Source organism: Hylaeus volcanicus, chromosome 1 (genome assembly GCF_026283585.1).
Source record: "Hylaeus volcanicus isolate JK05 chromosome 1, UHH_iyHylVolc1.0_haploid, whole genome shotgun sequence".
In the NCBI taxonomy this organism is placed as follows: Eukaryota; Metazoa; Arthropoda; class Insecta; order Hymenoptera; family Colletidae; genus Hylaeus; species Hylaeus volcanicus.
Window position 1 is genome coordinate 3,895,256 of NC_071976.1, and position 24,130 is coordinate 3,919,385.

General features: G+C 39.5%; 1 protein-coding gene across 1 annotated transcript in view; it reads left to right on the forward strand.

Annotated features, from left to right (window-relative positions):
• LOC128875379 (fibrillin-1-like) overlaps positions 1 to 24,130 on the forward strand; it is a 119,866-nt gene that overhangs the window by 55,719 nt on the left and 40,017 nt on the right. Inside the window, exons 3-8 of the mRNA XM_054120906.1 lie at positions 11,824 to 12,148; positions 12,693 to 13,036; positions 15,495 to 15,617; positions 17,327 to 17,584; positions 18,355 to 18,597; positions 18,932 to 23,791. Coding sequence (XP_053976881.1) covers positions 11,824 to 12,148; positions 12,693 to 13,036; positions 15,495 to 15,617; positions 17,327 to 17,584; positions 18,355 to 18,597; positions 18,932 to 23,791 — 6,153 coding nt within the window. The remainder of the gene's footprint in view (positions 1 to 11,823; positions 12,149 to 12,692; positions 13,037 to 15,494; positions 15,618 to 17,326; positions 17,585 to 18,354; positions 18,598 to 18,931; positions 23,792 to 24,130) is intronic.

Sequence of the window (24,130 nt, forward strand, 5' to 3'; positions counted from 1 at the left end):
GCCTCCGAACCTGTCCAGACTCGACTTGCATCTGTCTCACTGTGCTTTGAACTTACTGCACTGTGCCGGGAGCGTTGGACTACACTAAACGTGATGCAGGAAGTAGAGAACCGATCCGGAGGAGCCGATTGTCTTCCTCTCGAATCAGATCCACCAGGAGGACGGCAACCGACCTTTCTGTCCAGTTACACAGTTGGTCACTTCACTTATGACATGAAGTAATAGTGACGGAAGTGGAGAACGGAGATTATGTGTGATATTCTGTAAGAGCAATCTTGATTCGTAAACACAATAGATTCCGGTTAATTGGTTCGTCTATCGAAACCGGAATACTTTGACCCGATTAAGCAGGTGCCCCAAATAGGAGACGTTTCATGGCCATTTTCACGATCAATTTGTTCTTTAAGGCGTGTCCTAAACAAACTGCCATTCGATTATCCGATAACCCAATTAACCTGAATTTACTGCATCGTAAACATCTCTGCGATCAAGAAAACGAGACGTTGAAGCACGAATTCCCGTTCCTGTGAAACTTTAGAACCAATCGAATCAGTTTCCCTTTCTTCCTCTCCTTGGGCAATTAACGCCAATCGCGTTGTCGCTTTCGGCAGCAGTCGTTAATTTCCCTCTCGTTCCTGCACCAGTCGGAATTCAAATTTCCTGAAGTCGGATTCTGCGTTCAAGGAGCATTTTCGCGAATTTCGAGGTGCATTTCTCACTGAGCATTTAGCGCGACCGTCTCTTCGAGCACCTAACGTCGGGTTTTTGGACGTGAAAGAGCTGGAGATGAAAGACAAAACGTATGGAAAGAAATTTAATCATCAAAATGAATTGTTGATTGAATAATAATTAATTATATATTATGGAATAACAATAGCGTGTATATAAAAATGTATTTATGATTTGAAAAAGTAATCAAAATTATGTTTCTCTTTATCTCGGCATATGTATTTGTATAACTTTTGTAAATAGTTGTAAATTAATTGATATTTTTGTATTTTAATCGAAGTGTAGTAATTGAAAATATCGTATATTTTGACGAATAAATCGTAGAGTAAGGCTTCCATCAACTGCGTAGTAAAGTTTCGAAGATTTATGTATAATAATTCTTTGATTTTTAGTCAAACCTCAGGGTTTCTTTCCTTTTACATTATTTACCATTATAATTTTTTACAAACGTAGCTCTTTCGTCTATTCTAACATACTAATCAATAATAAGTGTTCACATGAATGAAAACCATGTTACGAAAAAGAATTAAAACAAACCATATTTTCAGATTCATTGTTCGTTTTTTTTTTTTTTATTCTGTCACTTCACAAACTTTCCAATCACGAATAATAGGAACCATTCAACTTCTTGCAGCTTCAGCTTCGAACTAAAAATACGATTTTGAAAAATGTTTCAAATCAAAGAAGACATAGCCAAAATAAATAGAGGCAAAGTTTCTACATTCTGTATATGTACTATTTTTCAAACGTATGTACATACAATGTACACATGTACAATATATGAATACAGAGCAGATACATATGTAGGGTAGTTCGTCATATCACAGTCGAAATCTATCACAAAGTTCCTTTCATCAAATACTGACCCTGTACTTCCATGGCCATGCAATTAATCGAATTCAATGCCATTGAAAATGCACCTGTTCGAAATTACATGTATATCATTCCCATTCAACCGCGTTATTTGATTCCAAGACAAAAGATCAATATCAATCACAGTAACATATTATTAACACGAATGTGTGTAATAAACTTAGTAATTAATATATATTGCTATTAGAATCTAAAATAATAGATTATTCTTGAATACAATATATCTTATTTATTCTAATCTTGGATTTTCGGATCCTCTTTGGAAATAAATTAAACACATAATTTCTGCTTAATATATAGACTTATGTACAATCATTTAACGTTAAAAAAAATAAACCTGAAATAAGATCGAATGTTAAAATAAATAATAAATTTTATATTTAGCAACAGAACTTTTGATACCTAAGGTGAATTATTTTTGTTGTACCTTGTTTATTAGCTCGAAATATGAACTGCTCAGCTCGTTTCCAACAACATAATAACATTTTTGGTATCCAAGTGTCTGGTATCAAAGAGAATGTTGCATAATGAAAACCGCCCCGCATTGCATGCAGGGACAAAAGGAATTTTAAGAGCCCCTCTCCAGGAAACTTGAAGTTAAGTGGTTTAAGATTTCAAGCCACCTTGAATGACCTTTTGTTACAGGTCGTTGAACTTCGGTACCGCAGAAGCAAAAACTGTCCGATGTATATTTGTGGATAAAGCTGTTCCGACTTTCGATACCCAATGCAATTTAAACAACGGCGTTATCTCGCTGTTCGTATTTGGCTTTCAAATTAAATGAACTGTGAAAAATGTGAAAAATGAAACGTTAAGAATACGCAGAATTATTTTACAATTACTGAAAAACTGGTTCCTTTTGCGTATTAAAATTCTGGATTTATTTAATATTCCACGTTATCGGTGCCGCATTCAACGACACGAATCGTCCAAATTCGGAATTGCCGGTTCGAGGTCTCGTGATTTCAATAACATCGTAGCGGGTTTTCACTAGCCTGATGTCGTCGATATCGAATCCTGCTACTTCAGCGTCGTTAGTATTGGATTTTCATGGTATCGGGCTCGTTGCAATTGGATGTTAGACGTTGCCACAGACGACAATCTATCGCATTACTCTGGAGTTCTATTTCCCTAATGGAACTTGTCGCAAATACATTTCCTTACTAATATCAGTTTGATAATATGAGTTATTTTAATTTTGCACTTTTCAGAATTGTGCACATATAAAATATACTTCTGGCTATGAATCGAAGAATGGAATAAAATATTCTCGATATTTAATAAATTACTATTTTTTACAGGTCACTAAAAATATATATATATATTTTATGAAAAAAATCAAAGATATAATTTTAAAAAGCCGCTATTTTATAAATTTTTTTTAAATACATTTTTCCCTAGCTCACGCAATAACCGCATTTCCGATGAACAAAAAAAAAACATTTTCCATTTGTTCGAACCACCAGGGGGTTACGTGGAATATTGTACGTAAATTCGAAACATGTTGAATAGGACAGGTGTAAATCTTGTGTTTGTTTCTACATGTATATAAACGTATCAAATTTGAAAAGATTTTAAATACAATTCAATTACTTGGCCTGAAAAATATCGTGACAATTAGCTCAAAACTGGTAACCATAAACAAATACTCCCTTAACACTGTGAACGAAACTGAACTCGGACTGCACCAGACTTACCCTCATGGAACAAGCTATTCGGGCATTTTCCCACTCCTAAATCTGAAGTGGAGAGAAAGAAGAGAGCAACAGGGTTTCGAAGCTGAAAGAATTCGAATAAAAATTTCCTTAATCACATTCCTCGCCCGCGTTTCTTCTGTCCTTCCTCGCGGAAATTAATATCCTCGCCCTGAATACCAACCGATTCCGTCGTTCGAGATGAAAGACGTCTTCGGATACCAGCATTCGTCTTTTCTTCGATTCTAGTAATTCAGACCCAGATTATACAACTTTAACCAGCCTTGTTGACCCTAACCAATCTCCCGTGGGTGATATCGATTATCATTTTATCGAACGTTTTTAAATATATTTACATTTCATTAATAACACACAAGAAGCTGTCCGTTTCCATTTTCCTGACTACGACCAACCCCTTAAACGAAATCCCCTCCACATTAGACCGACAAAATTAAACATTCTTACAAGTTTAATTTGATTTCCTGGGCCAGGAATAGCTCGTCGATATCAGATACTTGGACTTATAAATTATTCATTGTCTTCCAAACTCTGCCCTGTCTATCTCTCGATGAATCAACTATATTTTCACGATATCGTCGATAAATCAAAAAGAATCGACGCGTTAACGATGTTTCCTCGCCAATCGTCGCTGTAGTCTCTAGCTGTCAAACAACGAGTAACGTTCATTTTCGTTCACTGATTCGGGACGCGGTGGATATTTATTTACCTGCAAACAGAAAAACGTTTGGATCCAGAGATCGGGGTGTCCGGCGTTTGGCAATCAATTCTCTTTTATTTTGAATATTTTATCTACTCGGTGGCGTCGCTCGCATGCATCTTTAAAATCCGATACGGAACGCGTTATTATTTAAATACGCGAGCGCGCTCCCTACCAGTGGCATTTTGCAGTTATATATTCGGTAACAATAGCCGAACAGTTAACCGAGTTTTCAGCAACGGGCCATTAAAAGTGCATCCCGAACTCGAGTGTGTTGAAAGTTTGAATTAAAATAGAACCGTGACGGACGATTCATGCACTGAATGCACACCCGATTTTCCGCTTTAATTTCCGTCCCACTCCCCTTTCGTTACCCCATCACTCGAAAATTGCCCCCTTGAAAATCACATCATTTAGTTTAGATTGTGTGAGCGACGGAAGAGGATACCAAGAGCGAGGACGTTTCAAAAACTGAATGTACAATTTGGCCAAGTTTAATAAGGAGGAATGCATAAGTATGACGCTCGCTTTTTAATGCGTTTTTGCATAGCGATGGTGCGTCGAAATACCGGAAATAACAGTGGGGGAGCAAAAATAGCCATGCAAATTAAAATGTCATACGAACCGTACTCAGAGATGGGTAATATTTGTAGAATAAATATTTTAAATAGTAATAGATTAATAGATAATAGATTCTTCAAAATTCAAATAAAATGGTATTTCAAATGGGATATAAAGTTTCTAATCTAACACATAAAATAAAATATGTTTCATTTTAATAACACAAAGCATAGAATAGAATACTTTCCATAGTCCTTAATTTGAAAATAAACTGTGCAAAAAAAAAATGTATTATTTTTCCATTTTGTAATTTTTTAATGATTACTGAAGGAATTAATAGAGAGTAAAATATTGTTTCCTTTGGTGCGTCGAACAGTAATTATGCAGTCACCGTCTTCCATTTCAATGCAAGTATTTAAATTCAAGGGGCGGTTGTCGCCCAAAACTGGCGAAACAGCGTCTGACAAATGTTTGAAAAATAAAGGAAACACGTAGAAGACTTTTGTGGAGAAGTGGATAAGACGCTTTGTCCTTCCACAAAGGGAACTTCTTAAAATCCCAGGATAACCAGGCTTCCTGGACAATGTATTCCCGGAATTCCAGAAATTTGGAAACTCTGTCGAGATATAATGCAGGAAACAATTAGTCTGAACTGGATGAAAGCCTCGGCGGAGGGGGGGGGGGGGGGGGAAGGAACGACGGCGAGAAAGTTATGAGAGGAGAGATTGCGGAGTTAAAGGCAGTTTTCTGAATAAGTACGAAAAACGAAGCAAAACCAGTAAGAGATAACAGCAAAAACTTTTTGGACGATTCGAGCAAATAGAGTTAAAAGTTCATGAAACATTATCTATCTAAAAAATCATTGATGCATGCAATAAAATAATAACAATGTTATTTGCAGTATCTCTCTAGAATCACGCTATATCAATTCCTCGCATACTCATTTTTGCATCCAGATATACATTAATTTTCTTTTTTTTATTTACTAAATACTTCATTTCTTTTTTGTATACAATTTTGGTGCAGTAAAGATGTATTCCTCCATAGACGCAGTACTTTCAACATATGTAAGCGAAGACGTGCAACAAATTTGAGAGTAGCTCGTTTCTTTTTTTTTTTTAACCAAATGTCTAATTTTTATAGCAGAATTCTATAGAGTAATGAATTTTGAACGTATTAAATACAATTAATTTGTTTATGATTCGATCGCTATGCAATATTGTTTCATAGTAAATACGATTTCAATTACACTGTTTACTATAAATCAGAGAATGTACAAGATTCAAGCATTTTTACCACGTGTCTACGTGATGTACGTATTTGTTCTATAGTTTACTGCGGTTCGAATTCAATATTCTAAACTTCAATTTATTAAAGAGTTCGTTATAAAATTGTCTAGCATGCGGTTTTCAAGTCTCGAGTATAGCAAGTCTCAAGAATAATGACTCGAGAGGAAATGAATTTCAAATATTACGAAATAAACATAATTAGCAACATTCAGCGAAAACGGTGAATGGCTGATTGATACTCCGATGACAAAACTAATTAACCAGCGTACTTCTGAAGCTTTTATTCACCGCGGTGCCAGTGAATCGAAATGATTAACGCCACAACGAGCGCGGATTTAAGCAACGATGAAACACTCGGTGACGTAACGCGTTACGGGGATTAAAAATCGAGGCTCCGCCGCACGGAGTAATCGAAACTCTCGAGACAAATGACAAATACGTTTCGGATGAACGAGCATCATTGGGTCGGCGAAATAATGCCGAGAATTTGTCGAATGTCTCGCTATATGTACATTAATGTTTCTTGCAATCGAGGATGCCGCATACACGTCCGCGCTAATAAACGTATGATCGATCGACTCATGATTCGGTTAACCAGCGGTCAATCTTCGCGAATTACAAGCTACCAGATACAAGAACAAAAAGCTGCGTAATGCAACTAGGGCAAAATCATGCTAGAATTCTCGACAGACTGTTATACAGACTTATACAGAACTTGTTAATACATTTATTATTATTATTATTATTATTATTATTATTATTATTATTATTTTAATAGCAGTGATAGTAATAGCAGTAATATTAAACTTATTATTAGTGTTAATTTTATTAGTAGTTGTGTCTTTCTCATTTGTTTTTAGTCTTATCTAGTGTTTTCTTTAAAAAAACAAATTATGAATTGTAAGGTTTGTCGTTTTCCAAACTCTATTACTTAGTTATAACACATAGATAGATATTATTTATTTGCTACCATTCATTCAACAAATCAGATACATTTAACGCACATTGGCATTCTGCAAATGGCTGAATCCATTTCGAAACGTTAACTAGTATACTCGAACTTTAGAATAGCGCTAGATATTACAGTTCATTTCAGTGTTCATCGATTCCGGTCGTTGAATCGCAAGATAAACATGTTTATGTCCGTCCAGCTATGCGATGTCTGTCTGAACTCTCATGATTGGGTAAACGGATTTCAATTATCAAACCGTGTATGTATGTAGACGTGTATAGTTTATATACTACGTGTATCCGTCAGAATATCGAAAGTAACGATATTTCATCAGAAACGTTACTTTTACCTTGCAATATCGTCTACTAGAGCGACAAATTCACAATACTACATCATTTGCCATTATGATAATTATAAACTAATACACGCCGTTGGATTCAAACTAGAAAAACGAATTGAAGATGGCGTAATTCATAGGAAGGTCCCACAAACAAGAGTACAAAGTTTCATCAAAATCGGCGCGGTAACACTAACCAGTGTTTCCTTGTCAGTCAGAAATCGAGTGAAAAATAAAAGCCATATCCTTCCGACTCGATCAGGCTCGTTTTATCGAAATCGAGTATCGCAGAAGACGCACAGAATGTTGTGGACATTGAAAGCTTTCAGGAAAGGGTTTGTCGATGACGTTGCACGAAATCAGTGCCCTCCTCGTCGTTCGGTCTTTTCAAGGAAAGAAACTTCTTGATGCCCGATGGAGTCATCGCCGTGGCGATATTATCGAGGGACGATGGGGCCGCAGTAGTTTCAATTAGACGCGAACACGAAGAACGACGGTGGTGAAAATTGTCGGACTTTCTCGATTGCTTTGCTACTGCAATATCGACTCGCAATCTCGTGGCTGATCGGGAAGCCTAACGCGAGAGTTCGCCCAGCTTCAACGTCGAAGATTTAATGGTAGCGCTGGCAAAAGTGAGAATTGAAATCGTCGTGAGTCTCGGGGATTCGTTCCTAAGGCGCGATCGGGCGTTAATTTTGCTTGGATCGCGGAGTTAATTGGGTTTTCGCGACGCGACGCCGCTGTTTCGCGAATAACGATCTTAAAATACAATTGAAAATGCGACGGTTGGAAATTAATTAAAGAATCGATATTCATCTGTTTTCGAAGGTTGTAAAAGTTTGTAAAAATTGACAAATCCGATTAATTTATTGGATATTTATTTGAATTGATTTAGAAGTGCACGTACTTTAGAGGGCTAGTGTTAATTTTTTCATTAATTTAGTATTTACTTGGCAAAGTCGAAGTCAAACATAATGTACTTCAAAATGCGTTCAAGTACTGGCTATTTTTCTTCATACTGTTTTTTTATTCGTCGCCATGCTTTAATCAGTACATATATAATTATATTAATACATATTTGCAAGATTGAATGGAAAATCTGTTATTAATCATGTTATGGATCACACCTGGCGTGAGAATTACGACAATTCTTTTTCTTTTGAGAATTTTGATATTTTGATAACGACAATGACCACTTTTGATTTTGGATAGGCTGCGTAACAATTGGTTTAACTCGTCAAACAGTTTCAGGATATATCTATCATTTTATTTTTGTTATTTTGTCAATCGCCTTTTGTCAATCGCCTTTTGTCAATCGCTTCATGGCCGAGGAGGTAAAAGTCGTTCAAGACACTGTCCATACTCGATCGATCCGCTCGCCTAACCCAGAAATAACTCAGAGCCGTGGAGAACTCTAGAACGTTCCTGGAGCGGTTCAGAAATTTGTCGAGTAGCGATTAAGGAACGTGCCCTCCCGTATGCGTCGGCCCCTTGTTCCATTCGGCGTGCTTCAGGAGCACGAAATTCAGCGGCACAGCATACCTCGAATTTGCCGCGATGGAGATAAGCATACGAATATATCGTATATCGTGCGGATGGTACAGTCGACCTCACCAAACCGCTTGGACACTGATCATCTCGCTAGTTAATCTCTCCGTTTATGTTGACATCGTTTGCGAACGATACGCGAATCAACAAAGAGAAGATATACTAAGGTGCGGTGTTACGCTTTGTCCTAATCTATGTGCGGCGACAAAATCGCTCGTAACTGAGTAAAGTATTGCTAATGTATAAGAATTTCTATAATATCCGTTAAATTATATTGTTTAACGTTCCGGCATTTTATTTCCAACTCTTCTTGGCCGATTAAATTAACTTAAGATAAAATGAGGTAAAATGAATAAGTTTTTTAGTTCCTCAACGAGGATGTAAAATAAAATTTTGTAACCGTCTGACGAGGATTTGAAATAAAACGGTTGGAACACCGAAATAAATGAATGTTACGGTTACTCGATGAGAACCTGAAATAAATAAAAATAAACTACTAGTTAAATATACTACGTAAAACTACATAATCCGGAAATGATATCAGTAGCACGGAGTTTGAAGGGTTGTTCAATAGTATGAAGTATGAAGGATTGTTGAATAACAAATTAATTTTTTAATCGTCTTGCGACGACACAAAATAAAAAGGTCAAAAAATTGAAGTAGTATAAATATTTGAACGAATATTCTGAAAATTCAACAAATGACCTCTCGTGCACTGCAGTGAGAATAATAGTAGAAATATAAAACAGGTCAACAAATGTTTGTTCACATTCTGTCATTTATTCGAGTAGCAATTTAACGCGAAAAAATCGTGTTTCATTGAATCAGCTCAAGCAGAATTTATAGTCAATCGAGCGCTCGTTAACGTCACTAAATCAACGCTTTCAGTGGTGAATTAAAGGCATCGCAATAAAAAAAAATACTGTCCGGTAAAATACTTGCGGGTAACAGCAATCCTGTGTACGCGTGTACTTGCATATAAACCAGACGCATTGGCCCGTTCTAGGCCCAACCCTGGACAGGAAGTACAGTTTGCATTATGTGTGGTCAAGATCTTCTGACCACATGCTCATGTATGGACTACCTAATTAACCTAATTATTCTATTTTCTATACGTTGTATCTACAAATAGTTTAAAAGATACCTTTTTTCGTTTGTATTTGTTCAAGTATACGTTATTATACAAATCTTATTTATTGTTACTATTTTTCAATTAAATTATATAATAATTAAGCAATTACCATTATCGTATGTCTCCCTATTCTAAACAGGGAGATAATCTGGGAGTATCAGAATATATTCAATAAAATTTGAATAGCAATAATAGTAGTATAATCTTTTTCTGAAATTAATACAATAATATTGAAATATATCTCACAGATCAATATGATAATGTTAATATTTTATTTAGGATTTATAGGAGCATGTATTATTCTGCATGCGGTTAACATATGTTTTTCATATTTGCATGCTCTGTAAATGCATAAAATTCACAGCGTAGACATGACCCACTTAACATAGCCACAGCGAGTAATACCTCATCCTATTTCGTAGCATGCTAATTGATCAACACATACCAAACGTTTATATCCCAGAAGTTTCATGTTCATAAGCTGTGTATACAAATTAATTCGACAACAATAATAATGATAACATATTCATCCAGTAATATACACAAACAGAAATCTACAAACCAAGCAACGATATATGTATCGTATAAATGTAACATTTTACTAAAAATTCGTATATATATTTCAAATTCATATTTTTTAATTTCATTTCCGAATATATTAATACGAATAATACATTATCTAGTAATTTGTTTGTTTCATTACAAATTCGACATGTTAAATAAGTAAAGTTTGCATTTCTGTTAAATAGAATATTTGTCTTAACATATGAACTAGCAAAAAATATTCCAACTTGTGGTCGGATGTACATTGCATTAATAAATAAAATACGATGTCTAAACATTAATACGAATCTCTATTTATACATTTTGTGTTATCTTCTACTTTCAATATTGCGAGTGAAGTTTTTAAATGAAACCAGTATTCGGTACAGATACCACCCACAGGCAGACGGTACACGTATCATCTTTCATTCCGTAAATTATAGGCGTGCAATTCGTGCTTCAGATTTTCCACGAATTATTCGCCATATTTACGCTATTTTTAAATTAATTACATTACTCGCTTTTTATGATTCCTGAATCAAATTTCTCGTGCCTCCAATCCCACTGTTCGCGTTTTTCGCATTACTCCGTTCAATCCGGTTCTTTTTTATCTCCTTTCTCGTCGATGGATCCATTTCATTTGCGTGAACATTTTTTTCCGAACCAGTGATGATTCAATGAAAAATATATCCGGGTGTGATTTCACGCTCAACGAGCTCAGTCGACTGTGTTATCGATCTCAATGATCGCGGTCAGAATAACGTCCACCTCGAACGAGCCAAGGTACCCGCAGGCACCAAGTTATTGCTCCGCTAAATTGTCGTTGCCTATTCGATCGAAAGAACGATACAGTCAATGTAGCCGCAGAAACACCAAATATCTCTCAGGATATCTGAATAAAAAAAATCTGTTCACGGAAGTGGAGATGTCCGGTGCCTTGTGTAATAAAATCTGTAGATACTGCACGTAAAGGATTTACCAAAAAGAACTTTAGGATCTTGTTTCTCAATAACAACAGACGCCTTTTGCATGGTTTTGTTGGTCATGTAAACGTTATCACCTTTCACATTTAAGTTTAATCATTCGTTCCTTCGTTCAAACTAAAATAATTAAATATGTTTCAAACCGTTAATGTTGCATTAGGAAATACAATTTTCGAGAACCCTTTATTTTTATACAATGCAGAAATTTAACGCGTTCCTTTAAATTTTAAGGAAATTCTTTATTTAACTAACTGGTCTTTATTTAACTAACTGATGACAACCAGACAATTTTCCGATAATAAGTTTTACAGTATTCGAATGAATATATTTTAGTGCGTGTCATTGCTTTCACACGTCTTACTAAACGTGTCCTTAGATTCTTGCTAGTTAAATTGCTCCAGTTTGTTCGAAGGATTGCCTTCTTTATATCTGCCATTTCCACCGCAATTCTGTTCTCTATGCAGACAACAGATTCGGGCACTTCCGCAACGATCCCTACCTCGGCGATGATCCAATTTCGTCCACGCCGCTCGAGGATAAAATGGCGAGGGACCGGTTGAGGGCGCGTAAGAGAATCGGCGAGCTGAAGAAACGCAGAAAAGCGAAGGAGAAGAGACGGAAGCAAATGGATGAGAAGTCCTTGTCCGGAACGCCCCCGGCGTCAGCAGTCGCTGCTTTAAATGAAACAATAATGTCGAGGCTGGATCTGAGCTGCTTCATGAAAGCTGGCAAGAAAGGATTTGCGAAAGCCCCTAAAGTGGAGAACGCCAATCCTGCCAAATATGCCAGGTTCGTATCTTCCCGAAGGTAATGTCAGTCTGTACCGGGAAATATTGCGCATTCGAAAAATTTTATTTATTAGATCACGAGTGCGACAGAATGCAATTGCGAGCGCGACGCTCTATGCTTTTGTACGTTCGTTCTGAAAGCAGTCCGGTATCTCAGAGGTGAACTGTGTACATTGAGTCCAGATATTAGAAATTTAAAAGAGATAAAGGTGATTTATTTATTTTGTCGAAATCTTGAATTAATGGATTTTACAAAGAAATTTTGACAAGAATTAGATCGATACTTTTATTAAATTCACAAAATTTGAATTTCAGATAGTTTACGTCTATCGTAAGAATTGATTGTACGATCCTTACAATATTCAAAGAATTGTTATATGTTACAAGTTTTTTTTTACAAAATACGACCTTTATTTAGCCTAATACATAGGCTCGCTCAAATAATTAGGAATTATTTTAATTAATAATTATAGTAAAATGAAGAAATAGAGCTTCGTTAATAAAAGCAGTGTCGAATTTGATATTTTTCTGTGTTTGTTTTTCAGGAGGAAAAACGTACTCCCGCCCTACAATCGATACCTCGTAGCGGTTTACGAGTGCAAGTTGGGTTTTCATTTCGAAGATTCGATGGCGGATCGACTTTTCTGCAACGATGGTGCTTGGTTAGGCAGTCTTCCGCGTTGCAGAAAGGCGGAAGGCAAGTCACGAGAAACACAAGATTTTATAAGTGTTACTCAGAAAATGGTTTTTGTTCCAGAAACTATAGCAGATAACGTGAAACGTTGCAATTTGGATAAGGGAGGCTGCGAGCAGAAATGCGAGGATACTGAGACGGGTGTACAGTGCTCGTGCTTCCACGGATTTCGCGCCAAAGGATCTTCCTGCACAGGTGACGTATGTTTAATTTTCGAAAGCATAGTTTCTGCTATTGTTCGGCGATTAGCTAACAGATATTACGGCGATAGGCAAAGCTAATCTTAAATGTGGATACTTTCGAAGGAGTAAAAGAGAAACAACTGTTTATCATTAAATCTTCAACTATAGAATACAATATCTCACGATAAATAAATAAAAATACAACTGTTTAATCGAATAAACACTACAAATAAATTTCTATGCATTATCTATTATTTCAATAAAAGTTTGCTTATCTCAATTTTAGATTTTATTACGATTTTCAATACATTTTGACATTTCTTAATCACTTGAATGCTTATTTTCCATAGTTTTGAGTAATGTTATTAGAATTGAAGTCACGAACTCTTAAACGTTACAAATCTATTAATTATTATTTTTAAACGAAGAAAATGGTTTATCTCCTACAATATTCCATTAATCTTCTTGATTTTCCTTGTGAGAATTACCTATGTATATGTACACATTCATCACATGTATTTCTTTAACGTTGTCAGATAACCAGAGTTGTAAAATAATTTTGTAAAATTGTTTATTAAATTGATTCATCGTCTCAAATATCTCTTTTAAACGTATCATTTAAGGCTTCTTCGATACTTGTGATATTTCGTATATCATTGTCATTGAAAAATGCCTCAAGGATAGATATTTTGTGTTAATGTTATCTTAAATGTCACTAAATGGATCCGAATAATCTGAAAATATTATGAAATGACAAATACTTAGAAGAGACTCGAAAAAAAGTTCTTTCACACTATATCGATAGCTTGAACAGGTTACGATCTATTGAATTAGCTCGTAAATTTTATATTTCAGAATTCGAAGCACGGATTTAGATGTATAACCATAAAACATAAATTACAGCGTCACCGAATACTGAAAACGAACTTTGTTCTTTAGTATCACTCGTAACTTACAACGTATCTAGTAAATCGTCGGATTTGTTAAATCCCTGTGATCTGAAATTGAGATAGAGCACGGTTTATGCTTGTCGCGTGGGCGGATAAGGTCACGCAAGGGAGGCTTACGATTTTCTGTACTGAAAATCTACGTCTCACGCGGGTTTCCTTTGTGCTTCTTTCGCGCGACTTCGGCGAAACCCGAGAGATACGGGCTCGAAAGTTGAAGATGCGCGCAATTCAACGCGCGAGAAAAACGAGCGCAGCCTCTGGATAGGGATTTCACAAATTGTAAAGTCTCGCTTTCCGCGGATAAAATTTGTCAAGACGTGCGCATAAATCGGTGGCAGAAGTGACTCGAAAGTTTCCCTGTAACTTTTGGTATTATCGTACAGAAAGAACTTTCGAAGGCGAGAAATACAAATACAGTCGGTCAAAACAGTATTTATGCTAAAAAGCAAATAAGCCTCTTTTGAGATTTGAAAGCTCCAATAAATAAAAAAAAAAAAAAGGATGTATGCGCTTATAGTTTCATAGTTTTCTACATTCTCGGTACATTTGACATTCAAAGCGAAGAGAGATAATATACACTCATGTTACTGAGTTGCTTGCTGGATCACAGAACCGCCCATTCCTCTAATTGCATTGTTCGATATTCCGATATGTCTGTGCTTTGATGTCACGACGTTCGGTAACGCAAAGACTGGAATCAGATTTAATGGAATCGAGACAAGTGACGACTGTTCCACGAAGAACATTGTTACCTTTGCGAGGAAAACTCAGCGAATGGATCATGTCAAGCCGCGCTTACACTGTTACGACACTTGTTGCGGAACGTACTCGAAACCCTTGAAAAGGGTTGAGTTGAAGTTCGCAGTGCGCCGTCGACAAAACAACGCGAGGGAAATTCGCGCGTATAGCGTGTACTAGTTGACTAATATTTCAAAGCAAGTAAACGCACGCGCACGAGGCTATGTTAGATATTCGTTTTCGAGAGAACAGGACCGCAGGGTTTGTACGTTTTACGGAGATTCCGCCTTTTATTTTCGTGCATTTCGTCTAGTAAATGTAACAGAACATGCGATAACTTTAAAAGTGAATTACGAAAATGTTTTCCAGAGGAGTACCCGCTAAAAAAACTACGTATTTAAAGCAGCGAAACGGATAGAGAAAAAGTCAAAGTTTTAGAAATTGCCAAAATTTACAGTTTGATCTGATTTTTCACTTGATTTCACCTGAAATTTAACTCTTTCTAATGGTGTATTTAATTATAATTTTACACTGCAAGTTAATGGAGTTATGGCCATTAAGGAGTGTAACGTCGAAAACACAGAAAAAAAATTAAAAATGAAAGTACTTCTAAATAAGGAGTATTTAGAAAAATGTCTAAGAGCAACTTCTTGTTGGACAATAGTTATAGAATTGATTCCCTGTGTATATCCAGACTTAACTGTAGACACCCTGTATATAGATTTTGTTAAAATTCACTAGAAATAATTATTTTAATAACAGTTTTATCATCCATTTTTACAGACATAGATGAATGTGCCGAAGGTGTGGCTGGCTGTGCTGAAATTTGTCACAATGATCTTGGCTCCTTCCGTTGTGATTGTCGTTCGGGTTTTCAACTGGGCGCCGACAACAAATCGTGTGTTGGTGAGTCGCAACCTTAATTCAATTTTATTAAATAAAATGGCACGCTTTTACTGTTATAAATAAAATGAGTTTTGTGCATGAATAATTTTAAGAAATTATTATAATTGAAGCCATAATATGTGATGGTAAACTGAACAAATACACATTACTCCTAGGAAATTTTATATTTTTATTCTACAGCTATTTTTTAAAAAATGTGGATATATGTAATTCATTCAGGATGAAAAGAAACTTCGATTATTCACCTTAGATTCGATCGCTAATATATCTTCTATTTCCGATCGTAATCTTTTCCGATTTCCATCCGTGTTCGAAACTACCATCTCTGTAAAAGCTCTCTGGCTCTAGGGTAAAATTAAATGAAGCAGCATTTACGACCGGATCAAATCAGTTGAATTCTTTATTTATTGGCAAGGACCCTTTGCTCCGATCGAATCGATGGAATGTGGAGAAAACGAGTCTCCGTTCGGTCAAAAGTCGGAGAAATTATGTACAAGACTACTTCAGTCCGACTTAAAATGCTTTTTCAAAGCGATATCTCGAAGTCGTACTTTCAGTCTCGAGGATTTCATTTCTCTAAATAATTACTGTCATTTATGTACCCATTGAATCGTGAAATTTAATATTACTGCAATTTTAATTTTTAATGAGCGATGTATTTTTAAACATAATTATTATAACGATATGTACCTAATCGTATATGTAAATATGGTTTATGAATATACAAATATATATACAAACGAAATTACAGTAGAGCTTTCCGTATCCGAAATTCCACTTTAATAATCTGAAAATGAAGATAAATTAATTCGATCAAAAATACAGAATATAGATTCTGGTAGAACAAAACATCCAAAACAAACAAAAATTGAACTGTCGAACTGAATCGACATATTCAGTATAGTAAATGTTCCTTAGTTTGGGGAGGGGGAGGAAGTTATAATTTACAAAAATTTTTTAATTACACCCAATAATTAATATAATTATTCGTCGATTTGCTTGACTTTTTAACGAAACTTCCCCGAATCCGCGGGCGTTTATTCAAGGAATTTTCAAGCCAAGTACGTTTAACCCTCGTAATCGATCAATCTGTTTTCGAAACGTTCGTGTGTTGCAATATTTACAAATTTGTTTTTCCACGGATGGCTAACCAAAGCAAGAGGAATCTACAGCCAGACTTTCTGCGGTCCATCCCTAACCAAAGCAAGAATCGTAAACAACCTTTTGGCTATCGAATCGCTTGATGCGGTTTGCGAATTCAGGCGCCATTACGGAGCGTTCTGGTTTACCTAAACTCATTATTACCAGGCTGCATCGAGCAGATTACAAATTTTACACGTATAAAGGAATTTAGAATTTCGAATACGAGAGGATTGAAATGTTTACCGAGGTGGTTTAATGTTAGAAAATTTCAAATCAAAATTGAAAGCTTGTGTAATTTTATAGATTTTGCTCTTTTTTTTTGTTGTTAAGATATAGGTATATTTAGTTTTAATTTCGCGTTGTAACTTGCTGGAGTTATGGCCATTTGAAAAGCGAAAGGTCGAAAACAAGGAAGAACAATTAAAAGTGAAAATATTCCTAAAATAAGGTGGTTCTCGAAAAATGTCTCGGAGGAACTTCTTGCCAGTTGCCATTTGCCAGCTTGTAAGCATTCCTCGTGCAATTTCGTCCGTAATTTACAAGGTTACTTGGTTGTTTCCGTTCAGACGTTAACGAGTGCCTCCCGAATAATGGGCACGGTCCGTGCCAAGGTGCTTGTATCAATCTCGAAGGGAGCTACGAGTGTAGCTGCTCCGATATCGCTGGACACAAATTAGCGTCGGATAATCACACCTGCGAGGACATCGACGAGTGCTCGACGAACAATGGAGGATGTTCTCACGTTTGTTTGAACACACCTGGAAGCGCTTTCTGCCTTTGTCCAGATGGCTTTTATTTGACGAACGATTGGAAAACATGCCAAGGTAAAAAAAAAACTACCGAAGTGGACTTGATTCGTTTTGCTCGGAACGTGATTTGTAGTTACACCGAAACATGAGTTTTATGTTATACTGTAAATTCAGTTGAATAGACTGTAAATTAGTAGAATAAAATTCAGTTTCATTTACGTTAATAGTAGGTATACTGCTGTACATCTATTCTTACATCGCAATTTTATGTATTTATATAGACTATTGAATTTTTACTTTTATTATTATTATTATTATTCGTCTATGAATAAATTGAAAATGTGGATTTCTTCAAGAAAGCTACGTTTTTGAGAAAATCGATTTGATAATCTTGGGGCACTCGTACGATCTGGTACGACACGAGCAATGTATCCGTTTATATTGAGTATTTCTATTGATCGTGGCGCTTGCGAAGGTCGACAGTAGAACAATTCAAATAAAAATAATATAACAGCCTTATATAGATTTCTTTTTTGAGTGCCGTATATTCTCGAAAATCCCGGATCTTCGTGGGATCCCGCACATGCTCGCAAATCCCGAATATTCTCGGGAATCCCGCGCACCCCTAGCAATTATTATCGGAGCGGAACAACATTGCATTAATTAACTTAAATATTATCTACGTTGTTTACTAAAACACTGTCCAAAACTCAATATGATTTTTCGTGTCTTCTTGTTTAAATCTAAACATTATTTAAAACTATTCAAAGAAAAACTAAAGAACCTGTTTGCATATGTAACTGTATAGCAAGTGAATTAAACATCATAATTTATTGTGTTATTAGATTTAAATGAGTGCGAGAACGCATCCAAAATTTGCGCGAACAACACTGTATGCGAAAATACCATCGGATCGTACAGGTGTGTTGCCAAACCTCAGAAGTTGACGAAAGTTCTTCAGGATCAGGATTACGACGCCGAGAACAATGACGACAACGACGACGACTATGACGATGGTGTTACGGAGATTCCGGAGTTTGGAAAGTGCGAGGACGGCTTCAGAAAGAACGAATATGGCGAATGCGTTGGTTCGTAATTTTCAGTTACCATAGAATATATTCATTTGCACCTGTTCCATCAAATATATTATTTGTATTTATTTTACTAGAAAACACATGTATTGCGAAGACATAATGATTTTTGTTGTTTTTGATGATACGATAAAATGCTTTTACAAGATATTATTGCAGTTGCTATTCTAAGTGTTAAGTATTTCTGGAAGCAAAATTTTTGTCTTAAAGTCAACATTTTAGAGTAATATTTAGGACAATTCATAACTGTTGCAATGTAAAATTATATAAAAATGTCAGAAAACGGTTTATTATATATTATTTCTTGATGCCAACAACCACCTTGTTCCAGATATCGACGAGTGCGTCGAAGGGGACGAAGGGGAGCCTCATGGCTGCCAACACGAGTGCGTGAACGAGCCTGGTGGTTATTACTGCGTGTGTCGTTTCGGATTTGAGCTGGACGACGATGGCGTGTCTTGCAACGACGTCGATGAATGCAAGAAAACGCCTCCCCCTTGCTCCCACGGCTGCGAGAACATAAAAGGATCGTACGCTTGTACCTGCCCAACGGGATTCAGCTTGAAAGGGGATAACGTCACCTGTGCTCGAGCGAGATCATGCGATACGCTGATAATACCTTGCTCTTACGGGTGTCAGGAGACAAAGAGCGGCCCGATCTGCGTTTGTCCCTCGGGATATCAGCTTATGGAGGATGGAAGTGGTTGCTCGGACATCGACGAGTGCGCCCTGGGCTTATGTTCTCATTCCTGCGTCAATTTAGAGGGTAGCTTTTCGTGCAACTGTCCGACTGGTCTAGAAACGTCCAACCATGACGAGTTCAATTGCACGGACATCGACGAATGCGCCAGAAGTGTCGACGATTGCGAACAAGAATGCGCAAATGTTCACGGTAGCTACACCTGCGCTTGTCGATCAGGATTCACCTTGAACCACGACAACAAGACTTGCTCTGACGTCGACGAGTGCTCCGGCAGCGAACACAAGTGTTCCCACGTCTGCTCGAACACTCCGGGCAGCTACAGTTGTTCCTGTTATAAAGGATATCGGCTGTCAGAAGACGGTCGCACCTGCGAGGACGTCAACGAGTGCTTGTTAAACGAACATGGATGCTCCGATGAATGCGTGAACGAAGAAGGTGGCTTCGGTTGCGCGTGTCCCGCAGGTTTCGCGATAGAGAACGATATTAACAATAAGACTTGCAAGGACGTGAACGAGTGCCTGGAAGGAACGCATCAGTGCTCCTACGAGTGCGTGAACACAAAAGGATCGTACGAATGCGCGTGTCCTGTTGGAATGACCTTGGCCGTTGATAAGAGGAACTGCAATCCGATCGATGTGTGCAGTCTCGCCAACTGTTCCCATGTTTGCAAGAGGGACCGCGATACTTACAAGTGCGATTGCCCCGAAGGCTACGTCTTACAGGGTGATGGAAGAACGTGCCAGGATTTCGACGAGTGTCGCGAAGACGAGCACGATTGTTCTCACGATTGCGTGAACACGCCAGGAAGCTACACGTGTAGCTGTCCTGGAAACCTGAAGCTTCTGCAAGACGGCTTGACGTGTCAGGACACTTCGTGCCCCGAAGGATTCGAACAGGACGACAAAGGCCAATGCCAGGACATCGACGAGTGTCTGTCGCAACAACACGACTGTACGCACGTTTGTAACAACGAGTACGGGTCTTATCGCTGCTCTTGTCCTTCGGGCTGGACTCTAATAGACGACGGCGCCACGTGTGTCTTCGATAATCCCTGTGCCAACGCCTCCTGCTCTCACTCTTGCGTGGCTAATGGTTCCGAGTACAAGTGCCGGTGTCCTTTGGGGTACAGACTCGCTAACGACGGTTCAACTTGCGAGGACATCGACGAATGCCAGGAGAAGTCGAGTAACTGCAGCTTCTCTTGCAACAACACGGATGGATCTTATAGTTGTGGGTGTGAGGCAGGATACGCTCTCGGGGAAGACGATAAAACTTGCATCGATATCGACGAATGTGCCAAAGGAACTCACGACTGTTCCCATGGCTGCGTAAACTTCGAAGGAAGTTACGATTGTTCGTGTCCCACGGGACACGTATTCTCGAAGGAAGACCGCGCGTGCAAGGACGTCGACGAATGCCGAGACCTCTTGCACAATTGTTCTCACGAATGCGTAAACGTTGCCGGTGGATACGACTGCAGCTGCCCGACAGGGTGGAAGCTCGACGAAGATCTAAAGAACTGTCGCCTAGCTAGCGACCGCAATTGTTCCCACACGTACGAGCAAGACGAAGACGAGATTCGCTGCGGTTGTCCCGAAGGATTCGAGTTGCAGGACGACGAGACCACTTGCGAAGACGTGGATGAGTGCGAAGATAAACTTGACTCGTGCAGTCACACGTGCGTAAACACGAATGGCTCTTATCGCTGCGAGTGCCCCTCAGGCTTCGAATTGCGCCAAGATCAAAGATCCTGCGAAGATGTGGACGAGTGTATTAAGAACCTCCACGGGTGTTCTCATCGGTGCGAAAATCTTGAGGGTGGCTACAACTGCTCCTGTCCAGCGAATATGATCCTTCGAGAGAACAACAAGACCTGCGTCGAAGCGGATATTTGCGGCCAAACGCACAACTGCAGTCACACGTGCGTGAACGGTTCAGACGGTTACAGCTGCGAGTGTCCAGAGGGTTGGAAATTAAACGGCGATGGTAAAACGTGCGAGGAGATTGATTTTTGCGCAGGTCAACACGGCTGTTCGCACGAGTGTGTCAGCGGGTCAAACGGTTTCCGGTGCCACTGTCCCGCCGGGTATGTTCTGTCCCGTGACAACGTAACTTGCGTCGACAGGAACGAGTGCGACGAGCCGAGCAACGAGGTAAACAACCCCTGCTCCCATTCCTGCGTTAACACGGATGGCAGCTTCGAGTGCGGGTGCCCAAAGGGTTACCGACTAGCTGCGGATCGAAGGACCTGCGAAGACGTGAACGAGTGCGTCGAGGACAACGGCGGTTGCTCTCACCTCTGCGCGAACATCGAGGGCGGCGTCGAGTGCGCCTGCCCAGACAATTACAAACTATTGCAAGACGACGGGAAAACTTGCGTGGAAATCGACGAATGCTTGATCGACAACGGCGGATGCTCGCATTTATGCGACTACGAGAACGGAACCGTGTCTTGTTTCTGTCCTTTGGGAATGCTCCTGGAGGATGACAACGCCACTTGCGTCGAAGAGAATAAGTGCTACATGGAGAACGGCGGCTGTACCCATTTTTGCAGCTACGACGCTGGAATAATATCTTGCAGCTGTCCACCAGAAATGATTCTATCCGAGAATGGAACCGTCTGCCTGGAACGGAACAAGTGTCTATTGGACAACGGTGGCTGTTCCCACGATTGCAATTACGAGGAAGGCGAGACCTCCTGTTCTTGTCCTTCCGGGATGATTCTTGCCGACGATAAACTTCTTTGCGTCCGCGAGAACAAGTGCCTGGTCAACAACGGCGGCTGCTCGGACATCTGCGCGTTTAACGGCGGGTCGATCAGCTGTGAGTGTCCATCGGGATTCCGGTTATCGATGCAGGATAACGCTACCTGTGTCGACGTCGACGAATGCTTGGAATTGAAGGACAACTGCACGCATAAGTGCGTGAATATAGCAGGTGGGTTCGAGTGCGTCTGCAACGAGGGGTTCGAAGTGAGCGCCATCGAGCCTGCCTTCTGCGACGACATAGACGAATGCGAGAACGACAACGGAGGATGTTCGAACGGCTGTCTGAACCTCGTAGGATCCTTCCGTTGCACTTGTCCATCGGGATACGTCCTCGAGAATATCAGCAAGACTTGCAGATTGGTCGACGGTTGCAAACAGAACAACGGAAATTGTTCTCACCATTGTCACTACGAGGAAGACACCGGGGAGACCCGTTGCTCCTGTCCGTTGGGCTTCAGACTCGAACAGGATCAGAAGACTTGCGAAGACATCGACGAATGCGAGGAGTTCGAGAACGACGTAGAGTTAGGCTGTTCGCACGTTTGCAAGAATACGAACGGGTCCTACTACTGCGAGTGCCCGACAGGTTACATGCTATTACCGGAGGACAAGAGGAACTGCATCGACGTGAACGAGTGTCTGAGCAGCCAGCATAATTGCAGCCACGACTGCTTGAATCTCCTAGGGAGCTACGTATGCTCGTGCTACGAGGGACACTATCTGCATTCCGACAAGTCCAGTTGCCTGGACATCGACGAGTGTCTCGAGAGAAACGGGGACTGCTCGCATCGATGCACAAACACCATCGGTGGCCACTTTTGCTCCTGTCCTGACGGTTACGAACTCTCGCAGGACGAGAGCACCTGCGTCGACGTGGACGAGTGCGGGACAGGCGCTGCTGGGTGTCTTCACGAGTGTATTAACACTCCAGGCTCGTGGAAATGTAGTTGTCCCGATGGTCACGTTTTGGCGAACGATTCGCGAAGCTGCGTCGACGTGGACGAGTGCAAGATGAACAACGGCGGTTGCTCGCACGCTTGTTTCAACGTCGCCGGAGGCGTCAGGTGCAGCTGTCCCGTGGGACTGCGTTTGGACGAAGCTGGAAAGCTGTGCAACGATCTGAACGAGTGCTCGGTGAAAAACGGTGGCTGCTCGGACGAGTGCGTCAATTTGGAAGGCAGTTTCGTCTGCCGCTGCTCCAGCGGTTATCAGCTCGGCGCAGATTCGAGAACCTGTCTCGACATCGACGAGTGCGAAATGGAAAACGGTGGATGTTCCGATGTCTGCGTTAACGTCAAGGGCAGCCATCGCTGCGAGTGTCCGATGGGTTATGGTTTGAAGGAGGATCAAAAGTCCTGTGCAGATGTGAACGAGTGCGAACACAATAACGGTGGCTGTTCACATGTGTGTATTAACGAGCAAGGCTCGTACCGATGCGATTGTCCGGAGGGGTACGTATTCAGGAACGACTCGTGTCGCCTAGTCGATCTTTGCGCAAACGATAACGGCGGCTGTGAGCATATTTGCAAAGAAGAGAACGACCTTGTCGTTTGCGACTGTAAAAAAGGCTTCGTAGTCGATGAGGTTAATCACTCAAAGTGCAGGGACGTTGACGAATGCGTCGAGCAACATGGTTGCGAACAGCTCTGCGTCAACACGGTTGGATCTTTCGAGTGCAGGTGCAAGAGCGGTTTCGAGATGCGGAATTCTACGTGTGTCGGTGAGTATCTCGTTGTTGCATCGCATAACGCTCCATTTTTACTAATCCTAAACTCTCAGCTGTCAAATTGTTCTTTCTTCGTGTTTGCCAAAAATTTACTGCAAAAATGATGGCAAATTCAAATCTTGCGTGAATTTTAGGACACCCTTTATATAGCCTTTTAAATAGTTGGCATGGTTTCGATTAACGTGACGGATTTTCCAGCTAGCGCGCATCAGTACTTGCACTACGCTTTCTTATTTTGTTCCGAATGCACTTTATGTGTATCATTACAGCGTGGAGTAGACACAGTAAGTCTGCGAAGACCCTCGCGCTTTAGGAATGCTTTTTTTGCCAGCG